This window comes from Anomaloglossus baeobatrachus, chromosome 11 (genome assembly GCF_048569485.1).
Source record: "Anomaloglossus baeobatrachus isolate aAnoBae1 chromosome 11, aAnoBae1.hap1, whole genome shotgun sequence".
NCBI classification, from domain to species: Eukaryota; Metazoa; Chordata; class Amphibia; order Anura; family Aromobatidae; genus Anomaloglossus; species Anomaloglossus baeobatrachus.
Genome location: NC_134363.1, coordinates 132,522,675 through 132,547,927, shown reverse-complemented (window position 1 = coordinate 132,547,927; position 25,253 = coordinate 132,522,675). Strand labels below are relative to the sequence as shown.

At 43.4% G+C, this 25,253-nt stretch overlaps 1 protein-coding gene across 1 annotated transcript in view; it reads left to right on the top strand.

Moving 5' to 3' along the window:
• ESPN (espin) overlaps nucleotides 1-25,253 on the top strand; it is a 304,695-nt gene that overhangs the window by 121,127 nt on the left and 158,315 nt on the right. Inside the window, exon 6 of the mRNA XM_075328416.1 lies at nucleotides 21,227-21,440. Coding sequence (XP_075184531.1) covers nucleotides 21,227-21,440 — 214 coding nt within the window. The remainder of the gene's footprint in view (nucleotides 1-21,226; nucleotides 21,441-25,253) is intronic.

Below are 25,253 nucleotides of genomic sequence, written 5' to 3'. Positions count from 1 at the left end.
GTGGATGCGATCGGGTGTGTGTGAGTGGATGCGATCGGGTGTGTGTGAGTGGATGCGATCGGATGTGTGTGAGTGGATGCGATCGGGTGTGTGTGAGTGGATGCGATCGGGTGTGTGAGTGTCGGCAGAGGAGCACGGCATGCTGGAGGAGGCTGGGAGCAGAGAGGCTGATCATGGGGAAGGCTGGGAGGAGAGAGGCTGATGCTGGGGGAGGCTGGGACGAGGGAGGCTGATGCTGGTGGAGGCTGATGCTTGGGGAGGCTGATGCTGGGGGAGGCTGGAAGCAGAGAGGCTAATGCTGGTGGAGGCTGATGCTTGGGGAGGCTGATGCTGGGGGAGACTGGGAGGGGAAGGCTGAAGCTGAGGGAGGCTGGGAGGAAGGAGGCTGGGAGGAGAGAGGCTGATCTGGGGAAGGCTGGGAACGGGAGGCTGCTGAGGGAGGCTGGAAGGAGAGAGGCTGATGCTGGGGGAGGCTGGAAGGAGAGAGGCTGATGCTGGTGGAGGCTGATGCTTGGGGAGGCTGATGCTGGGGGAGACTGGGAGCGGAAGGCTGATGCTGAGGGAGGCTGGGAGGGGGAGGCTGGGAGGAAGGAGGCTGGGAGGAGAGAGGCTGATCCTGGGGAAGGCTGGGAAAGGGAGGCTGATGCTGAGGGAGGCTGGAAGGAGAGAGGCTGATGCTGGGGGAGGCTAGAAGGAGAGAGGCTGATGCTGGGGAAGGCTGATGCTGAGGGAGGCTGGGAGGGGAAAGCTGATGCTGGGGAAGGCTGGGAGGACGGAGGCTGGGAGGAGAGAGGCTGGGGAAGGCTGGGAGAGGGAGGCTGATGCTGGAGGAGGCTGGAAGGAGAGAGGCTGATGCTGGCGGAGGCTGATGCTGGGGGAGGCTGGAAGGAGAGAGGCTGATGCTGGTGGAGGCTGATGCTTGGGGAGGCTGGGAGAGGGAGGCTGATGCTGAGGGAGGCTGGGAGGAGGGAGGCTGGGAGACGTAGGCTGAGAGAAGAGAGGCTGATGCACACACACACACACACACACACACGCGCGCGCGCACTGCACAACACACCACACACACACACTGGGAACCACAAACAACTGCCCTACACAGACACCCACACACACAGACAACGCTGGACACACACAACACCCAAACACCGCGGCACACACAAATATACGCACATACCGCACAACACACACATTGCACAAAACATACCTCCCCCCAAAACACACCACACACACACAAACCGCGCAACACACACACAACGCTACAGACACACAGCGCTCCACAAACAACGCAACACACGCAACACACATACAACACCGCTCTCACCCCCCGTCACACCCAGACAACACCCAGAACATGTACAGCGCCTACACAAACACTTGGTAACTACACACAACAACATCTCTATATATATATATATATATAACAAAAATCATACATGAACTACACAATACGTAAATTCTAGAATACCCGATGCGTAGAATCGGGCCACCTTCTAGTCTTTAATAACAAAGCATAAAAAATAAGGTCGTTCAAAGCAAAGGGCAGCAAGTATCAATGTATCAGCCATCAGGTTCCCTTTTAGGCTATGTGTCCACGGGACTATGTATCTGCGGATTTTTCTGCATCAAAATCTGCAGCTTTCTCGCAAAATCCGCACCTTTTCATAGGTGCGGATTTACCGCGGAATTGCCGCGGATTTTGGTGCAGATTTTTTTTTTTCCAATTTTATAGCCAAAATCCGGACGAAAATCCGCAACAATAATTGACATGTTGCAGATTTTTTCGGATGAAAATCCGCACGATTTCCGCTGCGGGAAAATCCGCAGCGTGGACACAGCATTTCCCAAATGCCATAGAAATGGCTGGGGAGTAGCTGTGCTGCAGATTTTCGGGAAATCCGCGGCTTTTCCGCAAGAAATCCGCGGCAAAATCCGCGCATTTTCCGCAGCGTGGGCACATAGTAGCTTTTAGGTGTAATGTGCCAGTGCCGCACCTTTTACAATAGGTGAACCGATAATTTGGCCGTCTATTAGCCTTTTCGCTACTGTACATTTGTTAGCGTCCAACTATATAAGGAGAATCATTATGTATACGGGAGCAATGTGCCGTCAGATGGAGTATTGTGGAAATAATCTGATTCCATGTAGTGACATATAGGATAGCTCACATATGCCGCCGGGCAGGCTCCATGCATACGCTCTGTACCTTTGGACACCAGTGTGTAGAAAAGACCTTTAGGAACTATATTAACCAATTCAATTAAATAGGCCACTTGCTAAAGGAGGCAATGTGGAGGAACCATTACGATTTTGAAGGAGGCATTTCAAATGTATAAAAATTTAGATATCAGAAGTTGTGAAAGTTTTCTACATTTATACCCAGAACTCTTTCTAAAGGGTGCTTTACACGCTGCGACATCGCTAACGATATATCGTCGGGGTCACGTCGTTAGTGACGCACATCCGGCGTCGTTAGCGACATCGCAGCGCGTGACACCAAGGAGCGACGATCAACGATCGCAAAAACGTCAAAAATCATTGATCGTTGACACGTCGCTCCTTTTCATAATATCGTTGGTGGGGCATGCCGCTGGTTGTTCGTCGTTCCTGCGGCATCACACATCGGTATGTGTGACGCCGCAGGAGCGACGATCATCTCCTACCTGCGTCCACCGGTAATGATAAAGGAGGTGGGCGGCATGTTTCGGCCGCTCATCTCCACCCCTCCGCTTCTATTGGGCGGCCGCTTAGTGACGCCGCAGTGACGTTGCTGTGACGCCGAACGCACCTCCCCCTTGAAGGAGGGATTGTTCGGCTGTCACAGCGACGTCGCTGATGAGGTAAGTGCGTGTGACGCTGCCGTAGCGATATTGTTCTCTATGGCAGCGATCACCAAATGCCGCACATATGACGGGGGCGGGTGCTATCGCTCGCAACATCGCTAGCAAACGCTAGCGATGTCGCAGTGTGTAAAGCACCCTTAAACCTCGTTAATTAATCTCAAAAATATTCATTCTTGTATCTAATGCAGTAATTATCTGGACCCATTGAGTAGAATGGATGTGTTCACCCATACGTTAAAATCACGGATCTGAGAATGAGATCTGTGAATTTCAGAGCAGCTCCTAACGTGATTTGGTTTAGAGCAGAGGTTTCAAACACGTGGCCCGCGGGCTGCATGTGGCCCCTGAGGCTGCTTTTTTTGGTCCGCAGACCCCGTGACGATCACAGTTCTATGCCGGGAGCCGGCGCTGGCATTCCCCAGCTGAGTTTGAGACCCCTGGTTTAGAGGAACAGAATTTGCCATCACTCAAAGCTTCCGGTGATAAAAATTGGACAGCACATGGAAAATTCACCCAGATGTGTGTACTCTGAATTTTCTGGTGCGTTTTTCGACCACAAGGTGCGTTTTTTGATGCATAAAATTTCTGCACCTAATCTGCAGCATGCACATATATCCTAAGGCTGTGTGCGCACGCTGAGTTTTTTTGTTGCAGATTTGGTGCAGTTTGTTGCCCAAATTTAGATATCTTTCCATATCCCAGCAAAGTCTATGAGAATTCTGGTGTTGTGCACACGCTGCTTCTTTGTTCCTTGATGTTTTGGGTGCAGAAAAAATCTGCAGCATGTCAATTGTTCGTGCGTTTTTTTTCCTGCGTTTTTTACTCATTCCAGCCAATGATTTCACAAAAAAAATGCATGGCACAAAAACGCGCCAAAAACGCATGCATATTTTACTACGTTTTTCTGCATATTTTGGTCCGGAAAATTTGTGTAGCATGTGCACATACCCTAACTGTAATCTGATCTTCCATGATGCTCTTCGGTCACAGGAAATTTCCACATTTAGCTTTGAACATAGAAATTGCAAACTAAGAAAAACAAATTTGCTCAACTTCTTTATTCCTGGAAACTGCACCACTCTTGCCCATAGGCGTTGTCTGGTATTGCAGCTGCTTCTTAGTCATTTAGATGGGGTTAAGCTGCAATACCAGACTAATCCTGCGGACTACAGTGGTGCTGTTTCTGGAGTAAAGGAAAACCCTTCTGTCTTATCTCATCTAATCACTTTAATGATGGCAATTATTGTGAGTGGCACTGCAGGCGCTGTGTATGGAGAGGACAGACATGTGAATACATCTGTACTTAACATAATCAGACTCGATCTGATTTCCACAGAGATAGCAGTGGGTGATTCAGTTACTATCGCGCACAGGATCCTGCCGGGCGTTGGGGAGAGGAAGTTAATGAGATGTCCATCGTGTCCTGTGAATACAATGGAAAGTACATTAGTCCCTAAGCGCGGGCTATCAGGAGTGGAAATGTACAGGTCTATGTAACATGACTTTCCCTGGTACCTATGACTATTACATTACATTACATACACATATTACCTGCTGCTGCGACTGCTGGAAATAATCAGTTTGCACTGTATATGCCACTAATAGGGCATCTTCCAAGCCCCTGTCCGGCTAATCACTCCTGGCACAATACACTACTCTGTGAATGGAGTGAGAATGGTGGTCTTCTGATACCCCCAATATTATTATTATTATTATTAGTAGTGGTAGTGGTAGTGGTAGTAGTAGTAGTAGTAGTAGTAGTAGTTACAGCGCCATTTAGTCCATTACAAGTGAAAAGGGTATACATAGAAACAGGTGCAAGAATCATGAACAATGCAAGGCACAGACTGGTACAGGAGGAGAGACGACCCTGCCCACGAGGACTCACAGTCTACAGGTGGAGAGAGGACCCTGCCCACGAGGGCTCACAGTCTACAGGTGGAGAGAGGACCCTGCCCACGAGGGCTCTCAGTCTACAGAAGAGAGAGGATCCTGCCTGAAAGGGTTCACAGTCTACAGGTGGAGAGAGGACCCTCCCTGCGAGGGCTCACAGTGTACAGAAGAGAGAGGACCCTGCCTGAAAGGACTCACAGTCTATAGGAGGAGAGAGGACCCTGCCCACGAGGACTCACAGGAGGGCTCACAGTCTACAGGAGGAGAGAGGACCCTGCCCGCGAGGGCTCACAGTCTACAGAAGAGAGAGGACCCTGCCTGAAAGGGCTCACAGTCTACAGGTGGAGAGAGGACCCTGCCTGTGAGGGCTCACAGTCTACAGAAGAGAGAGGACCCTGCCTGAAAGGACTCACAGTCTATAGGAGGAGAGAGGACCCTGCCCACGAGGACTCACAGGAGGGCTCACAGTCTACAGGAGGAGAGAGGACCCTGCCCGCGAGGGCTCACAGTCTACAGAAGAGAGAGGACCCTGCCTGAAAGGGCTCACAGTCTACAGGTGGAGAGAGGACCCTGCCTGCGAGGGCTCACAGTCTACAGAAGAGAGAGGACCCTGCCTGCAAGGGCTCATAGTCTACAGAAGAGAGAGTTCCCTGCCTGCGAGGGCTCACAGTCTACAGGAGTAGTGAGGACCCTGCCCGAGAGGGCTCACAGTCCACAGGAGGAGAGAAGACCCTACCCTCAATGGCTCATAGTCTACAAGAGGAGAGAGGACCCTGTCTGCAAGGACTCAGTCTACAGCAGGAGAGAGGACCCTGCCCACAAAGGCTCACAGTCTACAGGGGATGGGTGAGGGTACAGTAGGTGAGCACAGAGCTGTTTGCGCAGTGGTGTACTGGACTGAGGGTTATTGTAGGTTGTAGGCTTTTCTGAAGAGGTGGGTTTTCAGGTTCTTTTTGAAGCTTTTCATGGTAGCTGAGAGTCTCATATGCTGAGGTAGAGCATTCCAGAATATGGGGGATGCATGGGAGAAATCTTGTATGCGATTATGGGAAGAGAAGATAAGAGATGCGGATGGTTTTGTATGTCATGATTAGTGTATTGAATTACAGTCTTTCGGCAACGGGAAGCCAGTGAAGGGATTGACAGTGGAGAGGTCGGGGAGTAGCGGGGGAAGAGGTTGAGTAATTGGGCCGCAGAGTTTAGGATAGTTTGGAGGGGTTGCAAGAGTGTTAGAAGAGAGGCCAGAGAGCAGGAGGTTGTAGTAGTTGAGATGGGAGATAATAAGGGCATGCACTAGTGTTTTTGCTGATTCTTCGTTAAGGAATACACGAATCCGGGAGATATTTTTGAGTTGTAGTTGGCAGGAGGTGAAGAGGTCTTGGATGTGTGGCTTGAAGGAGAGAGCAGAGTCGAGAGTTACTCCGAGGCAACAAGCTAGTGAGAGTGGGGAGAGAGAGCAGCCATCAAATGTGATGGATAGGCTTGTTGGGGGGGTTGAGAGAGGAGGAGGAAAAATAATGAATTCCGTTTTGTCCATGTTAAGCTTTAGGAATCGCGCAGAGAAGAAAGATGAAATAGCAAACAGACATTGTGGGATTTTGGTTAGTAGAGAAGTAATGTCAGATCCAGAGAGGTAGAACTGCGTATCATCAGCATAGAGATGATACTGGAAGCCATGGGACTCTATGAGCTGTCACAGGCCGAAGGTGTAGATGGAAAACAGGAGGGGTCCTAAACTGAACCTTGGGGGACACCGGCAGATAGAGGGTGAGATGAGGAAGTGGTGTGAGAGTGGGAAACTCTGAAAGTTCGGTCGGTTACATCGGAGGAGATCCACTCCCCCCTTTCACAGTAAAAAGAAGCTTCATTTCTCATCCTTTTATAGTGTACTGACTTATAGGTTTAGATACTTTTGTAACTCATTTTTTTTCTTTGTTGCTTCACAGCATCTAGAATTCTAAGTTAAAACTTGTAAAATACAGTATCATAATTTTCTGTATTCAGCTCCTATGCAGACCCATGTCTTTCCATTGTTACATCTTAGAAATAAACTGTGTAGTCTGATCTCTCAGTCATTGATTGCCACCTTCTTTCCTAATCTCTGTAGGTTAAAGGGAATCTGTCATTAGGATCAACCATCCCAAACCATCTATATTGGTGTAGTGGGGTGAGGACTAGGTCCACCCCTGCAGAAGTAGCCGGCATACGGGTAATCCACGTTAGATGTGTAAATATAGGAATGTGTACTGTGTAAATAGCAACCAGGTGGCAGTGTTATAGCATGGCTGTCCTTGCACCTGGGTGGGCAGGGAGAGAGTTAATGAGAGGAAGAGAGTAAGTGATATAAAAGAGAGAGACACAGAGTAAGAAACAGGAGACACCCCCAGTAGGAGTTGTGATAAAAGCCCTTTGAAGATTCTGACTCTAAGGGTCACCCCTGCGGCTGTGACACGTGGGATCCATTTAGAATTGGTCAACTACGTCCCCAAGAAAAGGGGTATAGTCTTGACGGTTGGGGGTCTGGCATCTGTACTGTCTGGCATGGAATACTCCAACATTTCCTCACTAAATTGAAGGTCAGTGCGCCCTCAAGGAGTAGGGTATGGCTGGATCCTGGCTTGGGCATGGATAGGAGAGCGCTGTCAGTTGCAGTCCTTTGTGTGCGCTAGCATTCCCTGTGGGTGGGGTGAAGTGGCCCAACAGACTTAATAAACTCTGCCTTGACTCTATTTACTGAGAGGAATAAAATAGTGTCGCCTGGACTGTTGTGGAATCCTCCTGTGTGTGGAGTGGCGACGGGGAGGTGAGGGGTTATCGAGCGGCTGCGCTGTGGCATGTTGACCCCTGCACGCATGACTTACACTGCCTGCCCCGTGCCTGCCGCTACCACATTGGCATGTAGGTTATAGAAGTTGAATGAAATGATGCCTTGATATCTGCGATCCGATGTCGTGTTCCAAAGGAATGCACAATTTTTCTTAATATGTAAATAAGGTGTTAAGATCTATGGGCCGGACATAGATCTTCAAGAGAATCGAGTAAGGCCACCATTGCAGGTGGATTATAGTCGAATGGAAGATATTTTAGTACATTTCTGTCCCCATTTAAATGAATGAATCCTGTATCCATTCTATTTCTGTTTTAGTCATAGAAAAACAGATCCAAAAACAATTTGACATGTGAACAAAACCTTACAGTACAAGCTCGTGAGGATCCAATCTATACAACAGTAAAATCGGAACGCTGCGCTGCTCATGGCCTCATTCTCCTTTAGCTGCATCTTTCTGGGGCACTAACTACTGTTAGACTATTTCTATCACTCGGTTCTGTCAGTGACCTGCTCTATTTTAGAAATTTTGCTCCTTTAAAGCGAGATTGACACTCTCAAATCACAATTTACACTGAGCACATACTCTAATGGGGGTCTTAGCCCTTATACTAATCATATCTCTACTGAATAGTCCCTATTATTACCCCTATTACCCCTATTATTATCCCTTTTGTACAAAAAATGCTTTTTATTCCTCTATACTAATTAGTGTGCTCTGTGCACCTTCGTCAGGGTTAAGAAGCTTCAGTGCCTCATTTAGCCCCGCTGAATTGGCTAACCCTCCCTCCCATGGACCAGCACTGTCTCAAGTCAAATCTTGTGTCTGCCTTTCTGGTAATAGCTAAATCAAATTATGGGATATTGTGTGACACTAGTCACGGACAATTCGAGAGGCAGGATAGTCAAATGTTCCAGGGTCAGATACCAGAAGAGAACGTCAAGATCAAAGGGAAAGGCATAGGTCCAGTCAAGTCACGGTCCAGAGTCAGAATACCTAGAGAGTAGCAGATTAGAACAAAAGGGCAAGGCAAAAGGATGGTCAAATGAAGTTAGTACTCCGGTAGCAAAAGATCAATGTACAGAACAAAGACCACAAAGCACAACTAAAACAGAAGGCTAAGGCTATGTGCCCACGCTGCGGATTTTGCGCGGATTTTGCCGCGGATTTGCCGCGGATTTACCGCGGATTTTCCGAAAATCTGCAGCAGCGGCACTTCCAAGCCATTTCAATGGCATTTTGGAAATGCTGTGTCCATGCTGCGGATTTTTACGCGGTGGATTTGCCGCGGATTTTGATCCGGAAAAATCTGCAGCATGTCAATTATTGTTGCGGATTTTGGGTATAGAATGGGGAAAAAGAAAAAAAATCCGCATCAAAATCCGCGGCAAATTTGCGGTAAATCCGCGGCAAATCCGCGGCAAAAAATAAGGTGCGGATTTGCCGCGAAAGTCGCGGATTTTCATGCAGAAAAATCCGCAGGTACATTCTACCGTGGACACATAGCCTTAAGGCTGGCAGTTCACTGGGGAAAGCTGCTCACCTAAATAGCTGAACAATTACCGGGAACAAGGAACACCTGCAGAATTGCAACCCTATGACACTGGACAACTAAGGCCGGTTTCACACATCCGGTTTTTTGCCGTTTTGCCGGATGCGGCGCTCTCCCGTACAGTTAATACAGTACAGTGACAGCGCTGTAACTTCCGGGTCACATGCACCGGTCACATGACAGCATGTGACCGGCGCTTGTTGCGCTGTCACTGTACTGTATTAACTGTACGGGAGAGCGCCGCATCCGGCAAACCGGCAAAAAGCCGGATGTGTGAAACCGGCCTACGCTGTCACTCAAAACACCACTATATAAACAGGAGGAGGTGGGGACGAGGACAACAACACTGGAGGGACAAATTACTTTAACAAGGATCTGTGGAAAATGTTAGGGATATGAAAAGTTTGAGGAAGTTTCAATCTCAAGGCAACCGGATTGACTACCTCCAAAATATCATGCAGGCCAATAAATTTAGGACTCAACTTTGCCTATGGCACCTTCTGCTTAATATTTATGGACCATAACCAAACCTTATCTCATACTGCCAAATGCTTCCTATTGGATTTCTGTTTGTGACAAAGCTGAGCTATCCCAATAAATATGAGGACCAGTCCTCCTTAACAAAACATCTTATAATTTCCTCCATCGATTAATTTGTCCCCTTAACCTAACCATTGGTTTCAGGGTGATAAGCAGAAGAAAATGACAAATCTACCCCAATTTTTTACAAAAAATATGAACAAAATAATCTCTGATCTCGGGGAGACCAGCCAGAGAAAACACTGCCGGCAGCCAACGAGGGCACTCAACACAGTGAAAACCTAGGTGCATTGCCCCCTGGGAAATATGCAAATCAAAAAAGTCTGTGGAGCCTCTGTTAGGAGTCTCGACACAGAAACTAGCCAGATATCCCTCCGGGAAGGACCTAGCCAAGGAGGGGCTCTTTTTAGGAGACCACCATAACCACCATATTAAGTGGCCCTTTTAGTCAATATCCAACTCTTTGACAAGTTTAAAGATATGACAAGGGAAATACCAAGGCCAGAATCCTACTCCACACTAATGAGGGGCAATACCCCGAAACAGCTGTCTGTGGATGGATACCTGACCTTGGTATTTCCCTTGTCATATCTTTAAACTTGTCAAAGAGTTGGATATTAACTAAAAGGGCCACTTATTATGGTGGTTACGGTGGTTTCCTAAAAAGAGCCACTCCTTGGCTAGGTCCTTCCCGGAGAGATATCTGGCTAGTTTCTGTGTCGATACTCCTAACAGAGGCTCCACGGACTTTTTGATCTCCAAAATATGGAGACACATTGCACCCCTCTATCAGATACAAAGTTCAACAGGATTCCATGCGATCTTTCCACATGATTGATAAACAATCTGGAAAGCGTTTTGGTATTAGATAACCCTGATAATAGAACAAAGTGGGCTTACTTATTGAATTGGTCAACTACCACCCAAATAACAGTTTTCCCACCAGACAATAGGCAAATCAGTAGTAAAATCCATGGACAAATGAGTCCATAGTCTTTCTGGAATTGGTGCCAATTTCCCGGTCGGCCGGCTACCACAGACTTTTTAGCGAGTGCGCAAGTTTCCCAAGGAGATACAAAGTCATGAAATTCATGCAACAGTCGTAATCACAGGTACACAGGAACAAACAAGTTGTACCCTGGAGTAGTGGAAGGTGCCAAGGACTGGGCTTCAAGTATCTCTGCTTTCAACGCCGAGGGTACCACAAAAACCACAATACCCTGAGGAAAAATGGAGAATGGAGGTTCTGGAGAAGAAACAAAATCAAGGCTACGTGACAAAGCGTCAGCCCTCATGTTCTTAGAACATGACCTGAACATGATAAAAAGATTGAATCTAGAGAAAAATAAGGACAATCTGGCCCTCCTTGGGGTCAACTGTTTGGCAGATTCAATACAGGTTAAATTTTAATGATTCGTCACAACCGTGATTTGATGAATAGACTCCTCTAAAAAATGTCTTCATTCCTCAAAAGTTAATTTGTCAGTGAGCAATTCACAGGTCCCAACATCATGAGTTCTGAAGATGAAAATTTCCTTGAGAAAAAGGCACATGGCCGCAAGTTGGTTAACATTTTGGGGCCTTTGAGACAATACAGCTCCTACCCCAATTTCAGAAGTATCCACTTCCACAATGAACAGCTTCTGGAGATAGGACAGGATTAAAGCTGGAGCGGATATTGTTACCCTTTTGCTTGGCACTGGCCAGCATCTCTCCTCACCTGATCGTGACAGCTGCACAGAAAAACTCGCTGACACACTGGGGTCAGAAGACCTGCCCACCAGTGCAAGCATTGTGCTGCAATTCTGCAACGCCCGTGTGAGTGAATCTCTGACAACCGACGCAGATGGGTGGGTGGGGAAGTGGGTGAATTTTCATTAATACAATTTCCAATAAGTGACTCCAGCAGAGGGGTATGCACGGAAGGGGTGAATTTTCATTATTTCATTAACATACGTTCAAACCACTAACTCCAGCAGATAGGAGTGACAGCTGCGCAGGAGACTCAGTAAGTATCTGTCCTGCTCTAATCCCCCTAACCCTTTTTACCACCATTTTACAGTATAGTGTTCGTGTCCCCATAGCTTATATGGGGTTCCGTATCCGGGCAGATGTTCGGGTTCAAGTCCAGTCCCTCAAACTGGATCGGACCCTCCAAACCCGAACATCTGTGGGTTTGCCAATCTCAACAACCAAATAACTGCTCCTTGAATAAAGTAACCTAACAATAGTACTGTGTGATGTCTGAATACTACTAGTATACAGCTTGGATTTGTGAAGAGAAAGCACAAGTGTCTGGATGTTTGTATCCATTCACACTGGGCATGTCTGTGTGTGCGGCATCCTGACACACGGATGATGATGAGATTGTAGTGGCATGGTGCTGTCATCTACTCAGGCAGCAGATTATCTGGCAGCTAAATATGTATTGAATATTTTGACCTTCAGGAATAATTACTATTCCCTACTCCCTAATATTACATTATACATAAATATATATATTTTCATGTCACCTGATTGGCGGCATATTGCGGGCTGTCTGGCAGATGGTAATGCAATGTTCTAACCCTTAACAGCAAAAGTAATTGTTGCAAATAGAACTCTCAGAAGACCTGAGACAGTTTCAGAGCTCCCATGGGGCAGGAGCTGGATAGGTCGTGTGAGTCTTCATTCCTTCTTCCTTTCTGAAATAATAGGACATTTGTCTCTTGGTTGACGGAGAACAAGGAGCGTACGGCAAACTTTCAGAGCTGAACGTCCCTGCATCGGACTCTGAGATGGGGAACGTAAGGAACCTTTATTATTCTAAGATTGTTGTGCCAGGTACTGCCAAGATGGCGACTCACCTGAGCAGGTAGAGCTGTAACGAGGGATAATTGGTGTCATTAGCATAGGAGAACCGTGCGGAACAGCTCACACAGTGTAATGCCAGGGCAGCAGAGGGAATAACAAGAACATGCGACAATGTCACAGAAAATCAAATCATTATTATATATTATGTGTACATGTGGAATTGTGTGTATCTATACTATATCTGATGTTCTACCTGATATAATATATTCATGTGTCATTTGTATCTCTATGTATCATAGATTCTGAAACATCTCTCTTTCTATCATTTATCTATCTCTATTTATCTATCTATTTATCTATTCCTCTATCTATCTCTATCTATCTATCTCTATCCCTCTATCTATCTATCATCAATCTATCAATCTATTATCTATCTATCTATCTATCCCTCTATCTATCTATCTATCTATCTATCTATCTATCCATCTACCTACCTATCCATCTATCTATCTATTATCTATCTATCTATCTATCTATCTATCTATCTATCGATCTATTATCTATCTATCCCTCTATCTATCTATCATCAATCTATCGATCTATTATCTATCTATCTATCTATCTATCCCTCTATCTATCTAGCTATCTATCTATCTATCTATCCATCTACCTACCTATCCATCTATCTATTATCTATCTATCTATCTATCTATCGATCTATTATCTATCTATCCCTCTATCTATCTATCTATCTATCGATCTATTATCTATCTATCTATCTATCCCTCTATCTATCTATCCCTCTATCTATCTATCTATCTATCCATCTACCTACCTATCCATCTATCTATTATCTATCTATCTATCTATCTATCTATCTATCTATCGATCTATTATCTATCTATCCCTCTATCTATCTATCTATCGATCTATTATCTATCTATCTATCGATCTATTATCTGTCTATCTATTATTTATCTATTGTCTATTCCTACCTATCTTTTCATCTTTCCCATTTGTATTTACAGTATCTTAAATGTATTTATGTTAAAAACAAAAAAGAAAACGAGAGCCAGCACTCCAAATGATGCAAAAGATAGAGTGTACTTTATTAGCCCATGTGGTAAAGTTTCGGTTCACCGGACCTTTCTCAAGTGAGGAAGGTTTTGTGGATTGAAACATGGGCTAATAAAGTACACTCTATGTTTTGCATCATTTGCAGTGCTGGCTCTCGTTTTCTTTTTTATATTATTACAACCGGTTTGTTGTTTGGGAGGCCTGCACCCACTTTTTTTTCAATCACTATTCTGTTCTATTTTCTTTCTCTCTTTCTTTCTTTCTCTCTCTCTCATTAATTCTCTCTTTTTCCTGCTCTTTCTCTTTCTTGATCTATTTCTCTTTCTTTCTCCCTTCCTTCTTTTCTTTCTTTCTTTCTTTCTTTCTTTCTTTCTTTCTTTCTTTCTTTCTTTCTTTCCCTTCCTCTCTCTCTCTCGCTTTCTTTCTCCCTTCCTTTCTCCCTTCCTTTCTTTCTTTCTCTCTCCCTTCCTTCCTTCCTTCCTTCCTTTCTTTCTTTCTTTCTTTCTTCCTTCCTTCCCTTCTTCCTTTCTTTCTTTCTTTCTTTCTTTCTTCCTTCCTTCCATCCTTCCTTCCTTCCTTCCTTTCTTTCTTTCTTTCTTTCTTTCTTTCTTTCTTTCTTTCTTTCTTTCTTTCTTTCTTTCTTTCTTTCTTTCTTTCTTTCTTTCTTGCCAGGCAGCACTCCAAGAAAAGTGTAAGAAGTAGTGGGGGTTACTTTTATTGACCCAACTCAAAGGCACTGTTTCAGCTCCAAGCATTTTTCTATGTTATATAGTGGACGTGGGGGGGTCCCCGGGGTCTTGCACCCAGTAATCCATATTTCCATGTATCATAATTAGGGAAACATTGTTCACCCACTTCACTCCATGCTGTAAATAATCTATAAGGCAGGTATACCTTGCAAAAACACATGTCCGATAATTTCACTTGTCTGGTTTATCTCTAAGGTGACCGGACCTTCAGACTAATCCTTTATGTTTCTGAATAATTTAGAGTAAGGGCTCCCTGAGATTAGCAATGCTCTATGCATTATTCACTTACGTGACTGGGATGAGGATGGGGGGGGTCTTCCTTTACTTAAACCTCCAGGTTCCTTACAGTGTAGCAGCGGTGCAGGCTTCAGAACCTCAGGCAATCATCCAAAATGATTGGAATTAGGCTCAAGTAGGTATTTTTAATGATATTTTGGATCCTTAGAGTAATATAATAGTCAATCAGTACATATCGCAGCGGTCATAAACTTTGGGGTACAGTATATGAATACAATACATGGATATTATCTGTTAGTTATTTAATGGTTAATATTGGACTTGCTTTTGAGAATAGATTTTTTGTTAGATATATGTAGGTCAGTGACATGAACAGGATAAATCAGACGTTTTGGAAAAATTAGGTTTATTGCAATATTTTCGGATTTACTTTGTGATATTTTATTTCAAATTTTCTTTTTATTTTATGTTTATTTTTTTAATTTAATCCAAGTATGGTAGAACTACGGGGGCCCTGTGTTATAGATATTAATTTGGTTAAACACTTTGAAACTTTTATGTCTTGTGTTTCGATACTTAAAAGGGTTTTTTGGCTTCTGAAATCCCCTTTTGTTATAAGGTTCTCTCAAAATTCCAGAAGGTCCTGTTCCATCAAATCATTATATCGCTTTGCAGTTGTCAGAAACTGTGGGAAAACCGGCATCAAGTGTTCTGTTTCCCCACAACACCACCACAGAGGAACAGGGCTGCTACCTGGAATTTCAGGCCCCATACACGGCTCTGCTACATGCCCATAGACATAGACAGCTCTGCTACATGCACCTATGGACAAACACAGTTCTGCTACATGCACCTATAGACACAAATAGCTCTGCTTCATGCATACTATATGCACCTATGGATAAACACAGCTCTGCTACACGCACACTACATGAACATGTACTCACAAAGCTCTGCTACATGCACATATATACAAACACAGTTTTGCTACGGGCATACCACATGCACATATGCACACAAAGCTCTACTACATGCACATATGCACACAAAGTGCTGCTACATGCACATATAGACAAACACAGCTTTGCTACATGCACACTACATGCACATATACAGACAAAACCTTGCTACATGCACACTACATGCACATATACACACAAAGCCCTGCTACATGCACATATAGGCAAACACAGTCATGCACATATACACACAAAGCTCTACTACATGCACATATAGACAAACATAGCTCTCCTATATGCACACTACATGCACCTATAGACAAACACAGCTCTGCTATACGCACACTACATGCGCATATACACACCAAGCTCTACACACAGCTGCACACAAAGCGCTGTTACATGCACATATAGACAATCACAGCTTTGCTACATGCACACTACATGCACATATACAGACAGAACCTTGCTACATGCACACTACATACACGTATACACACAAAGCCCTGCTATATGCACATATAGGCAAACACAGTCATGCACATATACACACAAAGCTCTACTACATGCACATATAGACAAACACAGCTCTCCTATATGCACACTACATGCATATATACAGACAAAACCTTGCTACATGCACACTACATGCACATATACACACAATGCCCTGCTACATGCACATATAGGCAAACACAATCATGCACATTTGCACACAAAGCCCAGCTACATGCACATATACATATACACAGCTCTGCTACGTGCACACTATATGCACCTATAGACAAACACAGCTCTGCTACACGCACACTACTTGCACATATACACATCAAGCTCTACTACATGCACATATAGACAAACACAGTCCTACGTGCACACCACATGCACATATGCACACAAAGCGCTGCTACATGCACATATAGACAATCACAGCTTTGCTACATGCACATATACAGACAGAACCTTGCTACATGCACACTACATGCACATATACACACAAAGCCCTGCTATATGCACATATAGGCAAACACAGTCATGCACATATACACACAAAGCTCTACTACAGGCACATATAGACAAACACAGCTCTCCTATATGCACACTACATGCACATATACAGACAAAACCTTGCTACATGCACACTACATGCACATATACACACAAAGCCCTGCTACATGCACATATAGACAAACACAGTTCTACGTGCACACCACATGCACATATGCACACAAAGCGCTGCTACAAGCACATATAGACAATCACAACTTTGCTACATGTACACTACATGCACATATACAGACAGAACCTTGCTACATGCACACTACATGCACACTACATGCACATATACACACAAAGCCCTGCTACATGCACATATAGACAATTACAGCTTTGCTACATGCACACTACATGCACATATACATACAAAGCCCTGCTACATGCACATATAGACAATTACAGCTTTGCTACATGCACACTACATGCACATATACACACAAAGCCCTGCTACATGCACATATAGGCAAACACAGTCATGCACATATACACACAAAGCTCTACTACATGCACATATAGACAAACACAGCTCTGCTACATGCACACTGCATGCACATATACAGACAAAACCTTGCTACATGCACACTACATGCACATATAAACACACAAAGCCCTGCTACATGCACATATAGGCAAACACAGTCATGCACATATACACACAAAGCTCTACTACATGCACATATAGACAAACATAGCTCTCCTATATGCACACTACATGCACATATACAGACAAAACCTTGCTACATTCACACTACATGCACATATACACACAATGCCCTGCTACATATACATATAGACAAACACAATTCTACGTGCACACCACATGCACATATGCACACAAAGCGCTGCTATAAGCACATATAGACAATCACAGCTTTGCTACATGTACACTACATGCACATATACAGACAGAACCTTGCTACATGCACACTACATGCACATATACACACAAAGCCCTGCTACATGCACATATAGACAAACACAGCTTTGCTACATGCACATATACAGACAAAACCTTGCTACATGCACACTACATGCACATATACACACAAAGCCCTGCTACATGCACATATAGGCAAACACAGTCATGCACATATACACACAAAGCTCTACTACATGCACATATAGACAAACACAGCTCTGCTACATGCACACTACATGCACATATACAGACAAAACCTTGCTACATGCACACTACATGCACATATACACTCACAAAGCCCTGCTGCATGCACATATAGGCAAACACAGTCATGCACATATACACACAAAGCTCTACTACATGCACATATAGACAAACACAGCTCTCCTATATGCACACTACATGCACATATACACACAAAGCCTTAATATATGCACATATAAACAAACATAGTTCTGCTACATGCACACTACATGCACATATACACACAAAGCCTTGCTACATACACATATAGAAAAACATAGCTCTGCTGCATGCACACTACATGCACATATACACACAAAGCCCTGCTACATGCACATTTAGGCAAACACAGTCATGCACATATACACACAAAGCTCTACTACATGCACATATAGATAAACACAGCTCTCCTATATGCACACTACATGCACATATACACACAAAGCCTTACTATATGCACATATAAACAAACATAGTTCTGCTACACGTACGCTACATGCACATATACACACAAAGCCTTGCTACATGCACATATAGACAAACAAAGCTCTGCTACGTGCACACTACATGCACATATACACACAAAGCCTTACTATATGCACATATAGCCAAACATAGTTCTGCTACACACACACTACATGCACATATACACACAAAGCCTTGCTACATACACATATAGAAAAACATAGCTCTGCTGCATGCGCACTACATGCACATATACACACAAAGCCCTGCTACATGCACATTTAGGCAAACACAGTTTTGCTACATGCACATAGACACACAGCCCTACAACAGTCACATTTACTTATACATACAATATACATTACCTCATCTTGCAGTTCCTGATTGGTGCAGAGCAGGAGAGGAGCCACTGGGAGCTGCACGGAGGCTGCAGTATAGAGTAGAGAGGGCAGCTCTCTGTGAACGGCTGGGCCCCCCTCCTTGCTTCTTCTCACCAGACTCCATACACCAGTAACTGCAGTAATGCCCTGATGGTGTCACTGCAGGGGAAATAAAGAATTGCATGATAACCATGAGAATGATTGAGCTGTCTTTTTATAGTTTTTATAGTTTTTAAGGTTGAAGGGAGACTCTAAGTCCATCTAGTTCAACCCGTAGCCTAACATGTTGATCCAGAGGAAGGCAAAAAAACCCCAATGTGTCAAATAAGCTCCAATGGGGAAAAAAATTCCTTCCTGACTCCACATCCGGCAATCAGACTAGTTCCCTGGATCAACACCCTGTCATAAAATCTAATATACATAACTGGTAATATTATATTTTTCAAGAAAGGCATCCAGGCTCTGCTTAAATGTTAGTAGTGAATCACTCATTACAACATCATGCGGCAGAGAGTTCCATAGTCTCACTGCTCGTACAGTAAAGAATCCTCGTCTGTGATTATGATTAAACCTTCTTTCCTCAAGACGTAGCGGATGCCCCCGTGTTCCAGTCGCAGGCCTAGGTGTAAAGAGATCTTTGGAAAGGTCTCTGTACTGTCCCCTCATATGTTTATATATTGTGATTAGATCCCCCTAAGCCTTTGTTTTTCCAAACTAAATAACCCCAAGTTTAATAACCTGTCTTGGTGTTGCAGCCCCCCCATTCCTCTAATAATCTTGGTCGCTCTTCTATCTACCTGTAAGATTACGCTATTTATAACCTTCTATACTTTTGCTATCAAGAAAAGCATCCATTCCTCTCTTAAATTCATTCAGTGAGTTGGCCATCACCACTTCCTCAGGAAGAGAGTTCCAGAGCCTCACTGCTCTTACCGTGAAGAACCCTCTTCTATGCTGATGTAAGAATTTTCTTTCCTCCAATCGAAGAGAATGCCCCCTTGTTCTTGTCATAGTCCTTGGTACAAACAGATCATGGGAGAGATCTCTATATGGCCCTCTGATATATTTGTACATATTTATTAGGTCTCCCCTAAGTCTTCTCTTTTCCAGAGTAAATAGACCTAATTTTGATAACCTTTCCGTGTATTGTAATGCACCCACTCCATTTATTATTTTAGTAGCCCGCCTCTGAACCCTTTCAAGTTCAGTAATGTCTTTCTTGAGCACCGGCACCCAAAATTGCACACAATACTCCAAGTGTGGTCTGACGAGTGATTTGTACAGAGGGAGAATGATGTTTTCATCTCGTGCCCCCAGACCTCTTCTAATGCATCCCATCACCCTATTTGCTTTGGTGGCTGCTGCCTGACACTGGGCACTCCAATTTAGATTCTTATTGACTAAGATGCCTAAGTCTTTTTCCATGTCTGATTTCCCCAGCGGTTTCCCATTTAGTAAGTAATCGTAGCATCTGTTTCTCCTTCCCATGTGCATAACCTTACACTTATCTGTGTTAAACCTCATTTGCCATTTTTCAGCCCAATTCTCTAATTTACTCAAATCCATCTGCAGTTGCAAACTGTCCTCCTTTGTGTTAACTACCTTACATAGTTTTGTATCATCTGCAAATACTGATATTTTACTCTGTAAACCATCCACCAGATCATTAATAAATATATTAAATAGTAGGGGGCCCAATACAGACCCTTGTGGCACCCCACTAGTAACCCTGGCCCAATCTGAGTATGCACCATTAATAACCACTCTTTGTTTTCTATCACTAAGCCAGCTACCTACCCATCTACACACATTTTCCCCGAGCCCAAGCTTTCTCATTTTACTTAGCAGTCTTTTATGTGGGACAGTGTCAAATGCTTTACCAAAGTCGAGATAAATGACATCCAATGATTCTCCTCTGTCCATGTGAGAGCTTACATCCTCATAGAAGCTGATCAGGTTAGTTTGACAGGAGCGATCCTTCATAAATCCATGTTCATATGGAGTTAAACAATTATTAACATTGAGACATTCCATAATAGTATCCCTTAAAAACCCTTCAAACATTTTACCCACAACAGATGTTAAGCTTACTGGCCTATAGTTTCCAGGTTCCCTTTTACACCCTTTTTTTGAATATTGGTACCACATTTGCTAGCCGCCAATCCAGTGGAACAGACCCAGTTTCTATAGAGTCTTTAAATATAAGGAATTGAGGCCTGTCTATCACATTACTTAACTCCCTTAATACCCGAGGGTGAATGCCATCAGGGCCTGGTGATTTGTCAATTTTAATGTTAAGTCGGTTCTGCACTTCTTCCTGGGTTAGGCAGGTCATACTTAATGAAGCGTTTACATGATCACTCTGCATTTCCCGTGGCATATGCTTTTCCTGTGTGAACACAGTTGAGAAAAAAGTATTTAAAACATTTGCTTTTCCCTGCAATGCGAGTCCTCCAAAGATGCTCCTTGTATTTATCCTCCTGTACGGTTAATTAATGAAGAATCCGAACTAAGAATTCCACCCGTAGAATATTTAAAAATGGGTTTTCTAAACATAAATCTGCTTAATGTCTTTTTTTGTGGTTTTGAAATTGTATCCCAGGATGTTTTGTGGATAGGATTCAGCCCTGTCCTGGGCCGGGCTTACAAGATCATGATGACCCTATTGTGACTCCTTTTTCTTTACATTTTGTAGAGTGTGGAACACCGTGTGTTGTCGAGGGATCCATCAGCAGACATGGAGCTGAAGCAGCCAGACTCAGGAATGTCCTCTCCAAACACCACAATGTCTACACAACCGGCCCAATTTGACATTGGTTCACCTTCCAGTACTTTATCCAACTACGACTCGTGTAATTCCAGCCAATCAAGTGTGGGAGATAAGAAATTAAACCAGCACACAGGTCCAAGTAAGTAGTGTCCCTCGGTTTTCTCCACCATTGTACACCAGGGGTCTGCTTTCAATGATGCAGGCTATTTTTTTCAACAGTCACCTGATGGTTCTCCTGATTACTAAAATGACCATGGCAAAGGATCACAAAATGCCGTTATTTGTTACCAGACAGTCATCAGCTGGAGTGGTGTCACGGGTGACAGACAGTAATGTGGTCTCTGGCCATAGAAGGTCACAGCGTTTGATTGCCCAGAATGCTCCCTGACTTTCCATTGTTTCTACTGTCAGCATTCATTGGTATAGGTAGCTTTCCTATTGGATCCATCTCTCCCATTTTGGACCCAGCAGGAGCTCGCCTTCCACCCAGCTGCTGATCATCAGCATTCTCTTGGTGCTTAAATACCCCTTCCTTCCTTGGACTGGTGCTGGTGATATTTTTCAGTCCATTCAAGCCTTTGTTGCAAGCAGGTGGCTTGTGCTCCTCTGTGGTATTGTTTCTGAAAACTTTTCTGAACTTCTACCTGAGTCATCTGTGGATAAGTAGTTCATTCCTTTTCCCCCTGTGTGTCCTCCTTGTGTCATCTAGAGTTGTTTAGTGTGGTTGATGAAGAGCTCATCCCATCCGTTCCCTATTTAGGGTTGAACACTAAGGATAGGATACCTAGGGTCAGGTATCCGACTTGGTGCATAGGTGCGGAACCTATCTAGGGTGGTGAAGGACCCCAGGGACCAGCAGTAGGTTTGGTCAGGGGTCACCATCTTCCCTTTATCTAGACACAGGGTTTCCCTACCCTGTCGCCGTTCGCTTGGTACTTCCCCGTCCCTAGTGCGACATTTGGTTGATCACTATTCTGAATCTTCAAGGGTGGGCTCCTGTCTTTATTTCTTTGGTTTTTTTAACATTAGACTAAACCCTAATAGACGTACCCAAACATTGCAGGATGTTCCATTTAGGAACGTTTCTCTGGTAGTAGCTTTATATCCAGAAGTAAAAGTTTTTTTCTGAGCAGGCCTACATCAGATATCCCACTACCCAGGATACATCCTAGTCGTAGTCATGATATAACTGTTGCTCCGACCATTGATTGTCTAACACTTATCTCCCCTCACTCCACCATAAATGTGTATATTTAGCGCCAGACAAGTTGGAAAATATAATTCCATCAACACAAGGCCATTGACTGATAAGATACCTTTAACATTGGGTAAGAGATAAAAGATGTAATTTTATATGTTGGTTTTTTTTTTACAAGGAATAGGAATGGAGATAGGAGGCATACAGCGGTTGAAATAAGTATTCAATACATCACCAATTTTCTAAGTAACTATATTTCTATAGGTGCTATTTACATGAATTTCTCACCAGGTGTCGGTAACAACCCATCCAATCTATACAGGTGAAGAAATCAAACGGAAGATGTCCATAAATAAAGCGATGTGTAACAATGATAAATGACACAGGGAAAAAGTATTGAACACATGAAGAAAAAGAGGTGCAAAAAGCCATGGAAAGTCATGACACCAGCTGAAATCTATCAGTACTTAGAAAGCAATCCTGCCACGTAGTGACAAATAATATCTGCTGATTAAACTGACAGCCTATGAAAAGGTGTCTCATTACCAAGGTGCCACACAAGAAACATCTCATGATGGGTAAAACTGGTGAGCTGTCTCAAGACCTTCACAACTTTATTGTTGCAAAACATACTGATGGTATTGGTTACAGAAGAATTTCTAAACTACTGAAGATTTCAATGTGCCCTGTTGTGGCTATAATCCAGAAGTGGAAAGAACACTATTTCACTAAAAACCGGCTACGACCAGGTGATCCCCGCAAGATTTCAGACAAAGGAGTAAAAAATATTTTCAGAAGAGTTGTCCAAGAGCCAAGAACCACCTGTGGATAGCAACATAAATACATGGAATCGACAAGTACAATTGTTTCAAAGAAAACAATAAGAAAAGCACGCAACCTCCATGGCTGAATGCATGCTCCTGAATGCACACTCACTGCTGAACAAAAAGCATGTTCTAGGGCTTTTAAACTTTGTTCACCAACATTTAGACAAGCCTGAGAAATACTGGGAGTATTTTGTCTGCTCAGATGAGACCAAAATTGAACTTTTTGGATGCCATAATTCACAGCATGTTTCAAGACCAAAAGGTAAATCACCCCAAAAACACCAAACCAACAGTGAAGTTTGGAGGTGGAATCATCATGGTGTGGGGCTGTTTTGCAGCATACGACTCTGGCAAACTTCATATAATTGAAGGAAGAATGAATAGACAAATGTACAGAGACATTCTTCATAAAAATCCACTGCCACATACCAGGATGATGAAGATGAAACGAGGGTGGGCATTTCAGCAAAACAATGATCCCAAACGCACAGACAAGGGAAATCTCCATTGGTTTCAGACAAAGAATATAAAATCTGCTGGAATGGCCGAGCCGATCACCGGAGCTGGATCCAATAGAAAATGTATGGAAGGAACTAAAGATCATAGAAGGAGCCCACAGGACCTTCAGGATTTGAAGAGTGTTTGTGTGAAAGAATGGGCCAAAATCACACCTAAGCAATGCATGCAACCAGTTTATCCATACAGGAGGCGTCTTGAAGCTGTCATCACCAACAAAGCCTTTTGTACGAATTTTTGAATAAATTTCAGTAAGCGTGTTCAATACCTGTTCCCTGTGTCATTTCTGATTCTAACACATAAACAATAGATGTCCATAAATGATGTTAATTTCTTTACTTGCGTGGACTGGATGGGTTGTTACCGACATCCGGTGAGCAATTTATATCAATAGCACCTTTAGAAATAGATTTATGCAGAGTAATGGTGACGTGTTCAATACTTATTTCACCAATTGTAACTACTATAATCCTGCCAACTACTATTATACTGCTGCTAGGTACAAGAATATAGCTACAATACTACTGCACCTATATATAAGAATATAACTACTATAATACTGCCCCTATGTACAAGAATATTACTACTCTAATACTGCCCCCTATGTACAAGAATATAACTACTATAATACTGCCCCTATGTACAAGAATATAACTACTATAATACTGCCCCTATATACAAGAATATAACTGCTATAATACTGCCCCTATATACAAGACTATAACTACTATAATACTGCCCCTATGTACAAGAATATAACTACTATAATACTGCTCCCTATGTACAAGAATATAACTACTATAATACTGTCCCCTATGTACAAGAATATAACTAATATAATACTGCCCGTATGTACAAGAACATAACTACTATAATACTGCCCCTATGTACAAGAATATAACTACTATAATACTGCTCCTATGTACAAGAATATAACTACTATAATACTGCCCCTATGTACAGGAATACGACTACTATAATACTGTCCCCTATGTACAAGAATATAACTACTATAATACTGCCCCCTATGTACAAGAATATAACTACTATAATACTGCCTCTATGTACCAGTATATAACTACTATAATACTGCCCCTATGTACAAGAATATAACTACTATAATACTGCTCCCTATATACAAGAATATAACTACTATAATACTGTCCCCTATGTACAAGAATATAACTAATATAATACTGCCCGTATGTACAAGAACATAACTACTATAATACTGCCCCTATGTACAAGAATATAACTAATATAATACTGCCCGTATGTACAAGAACATAACTACTATAATACTGCCCCTATGTACAAGAATATAACTACTATAATACTGCTCCTATGTACAAGAATATAACTACTATAATACTGCCCCTATGTACAGGAATACGACTACTATAATACTGTC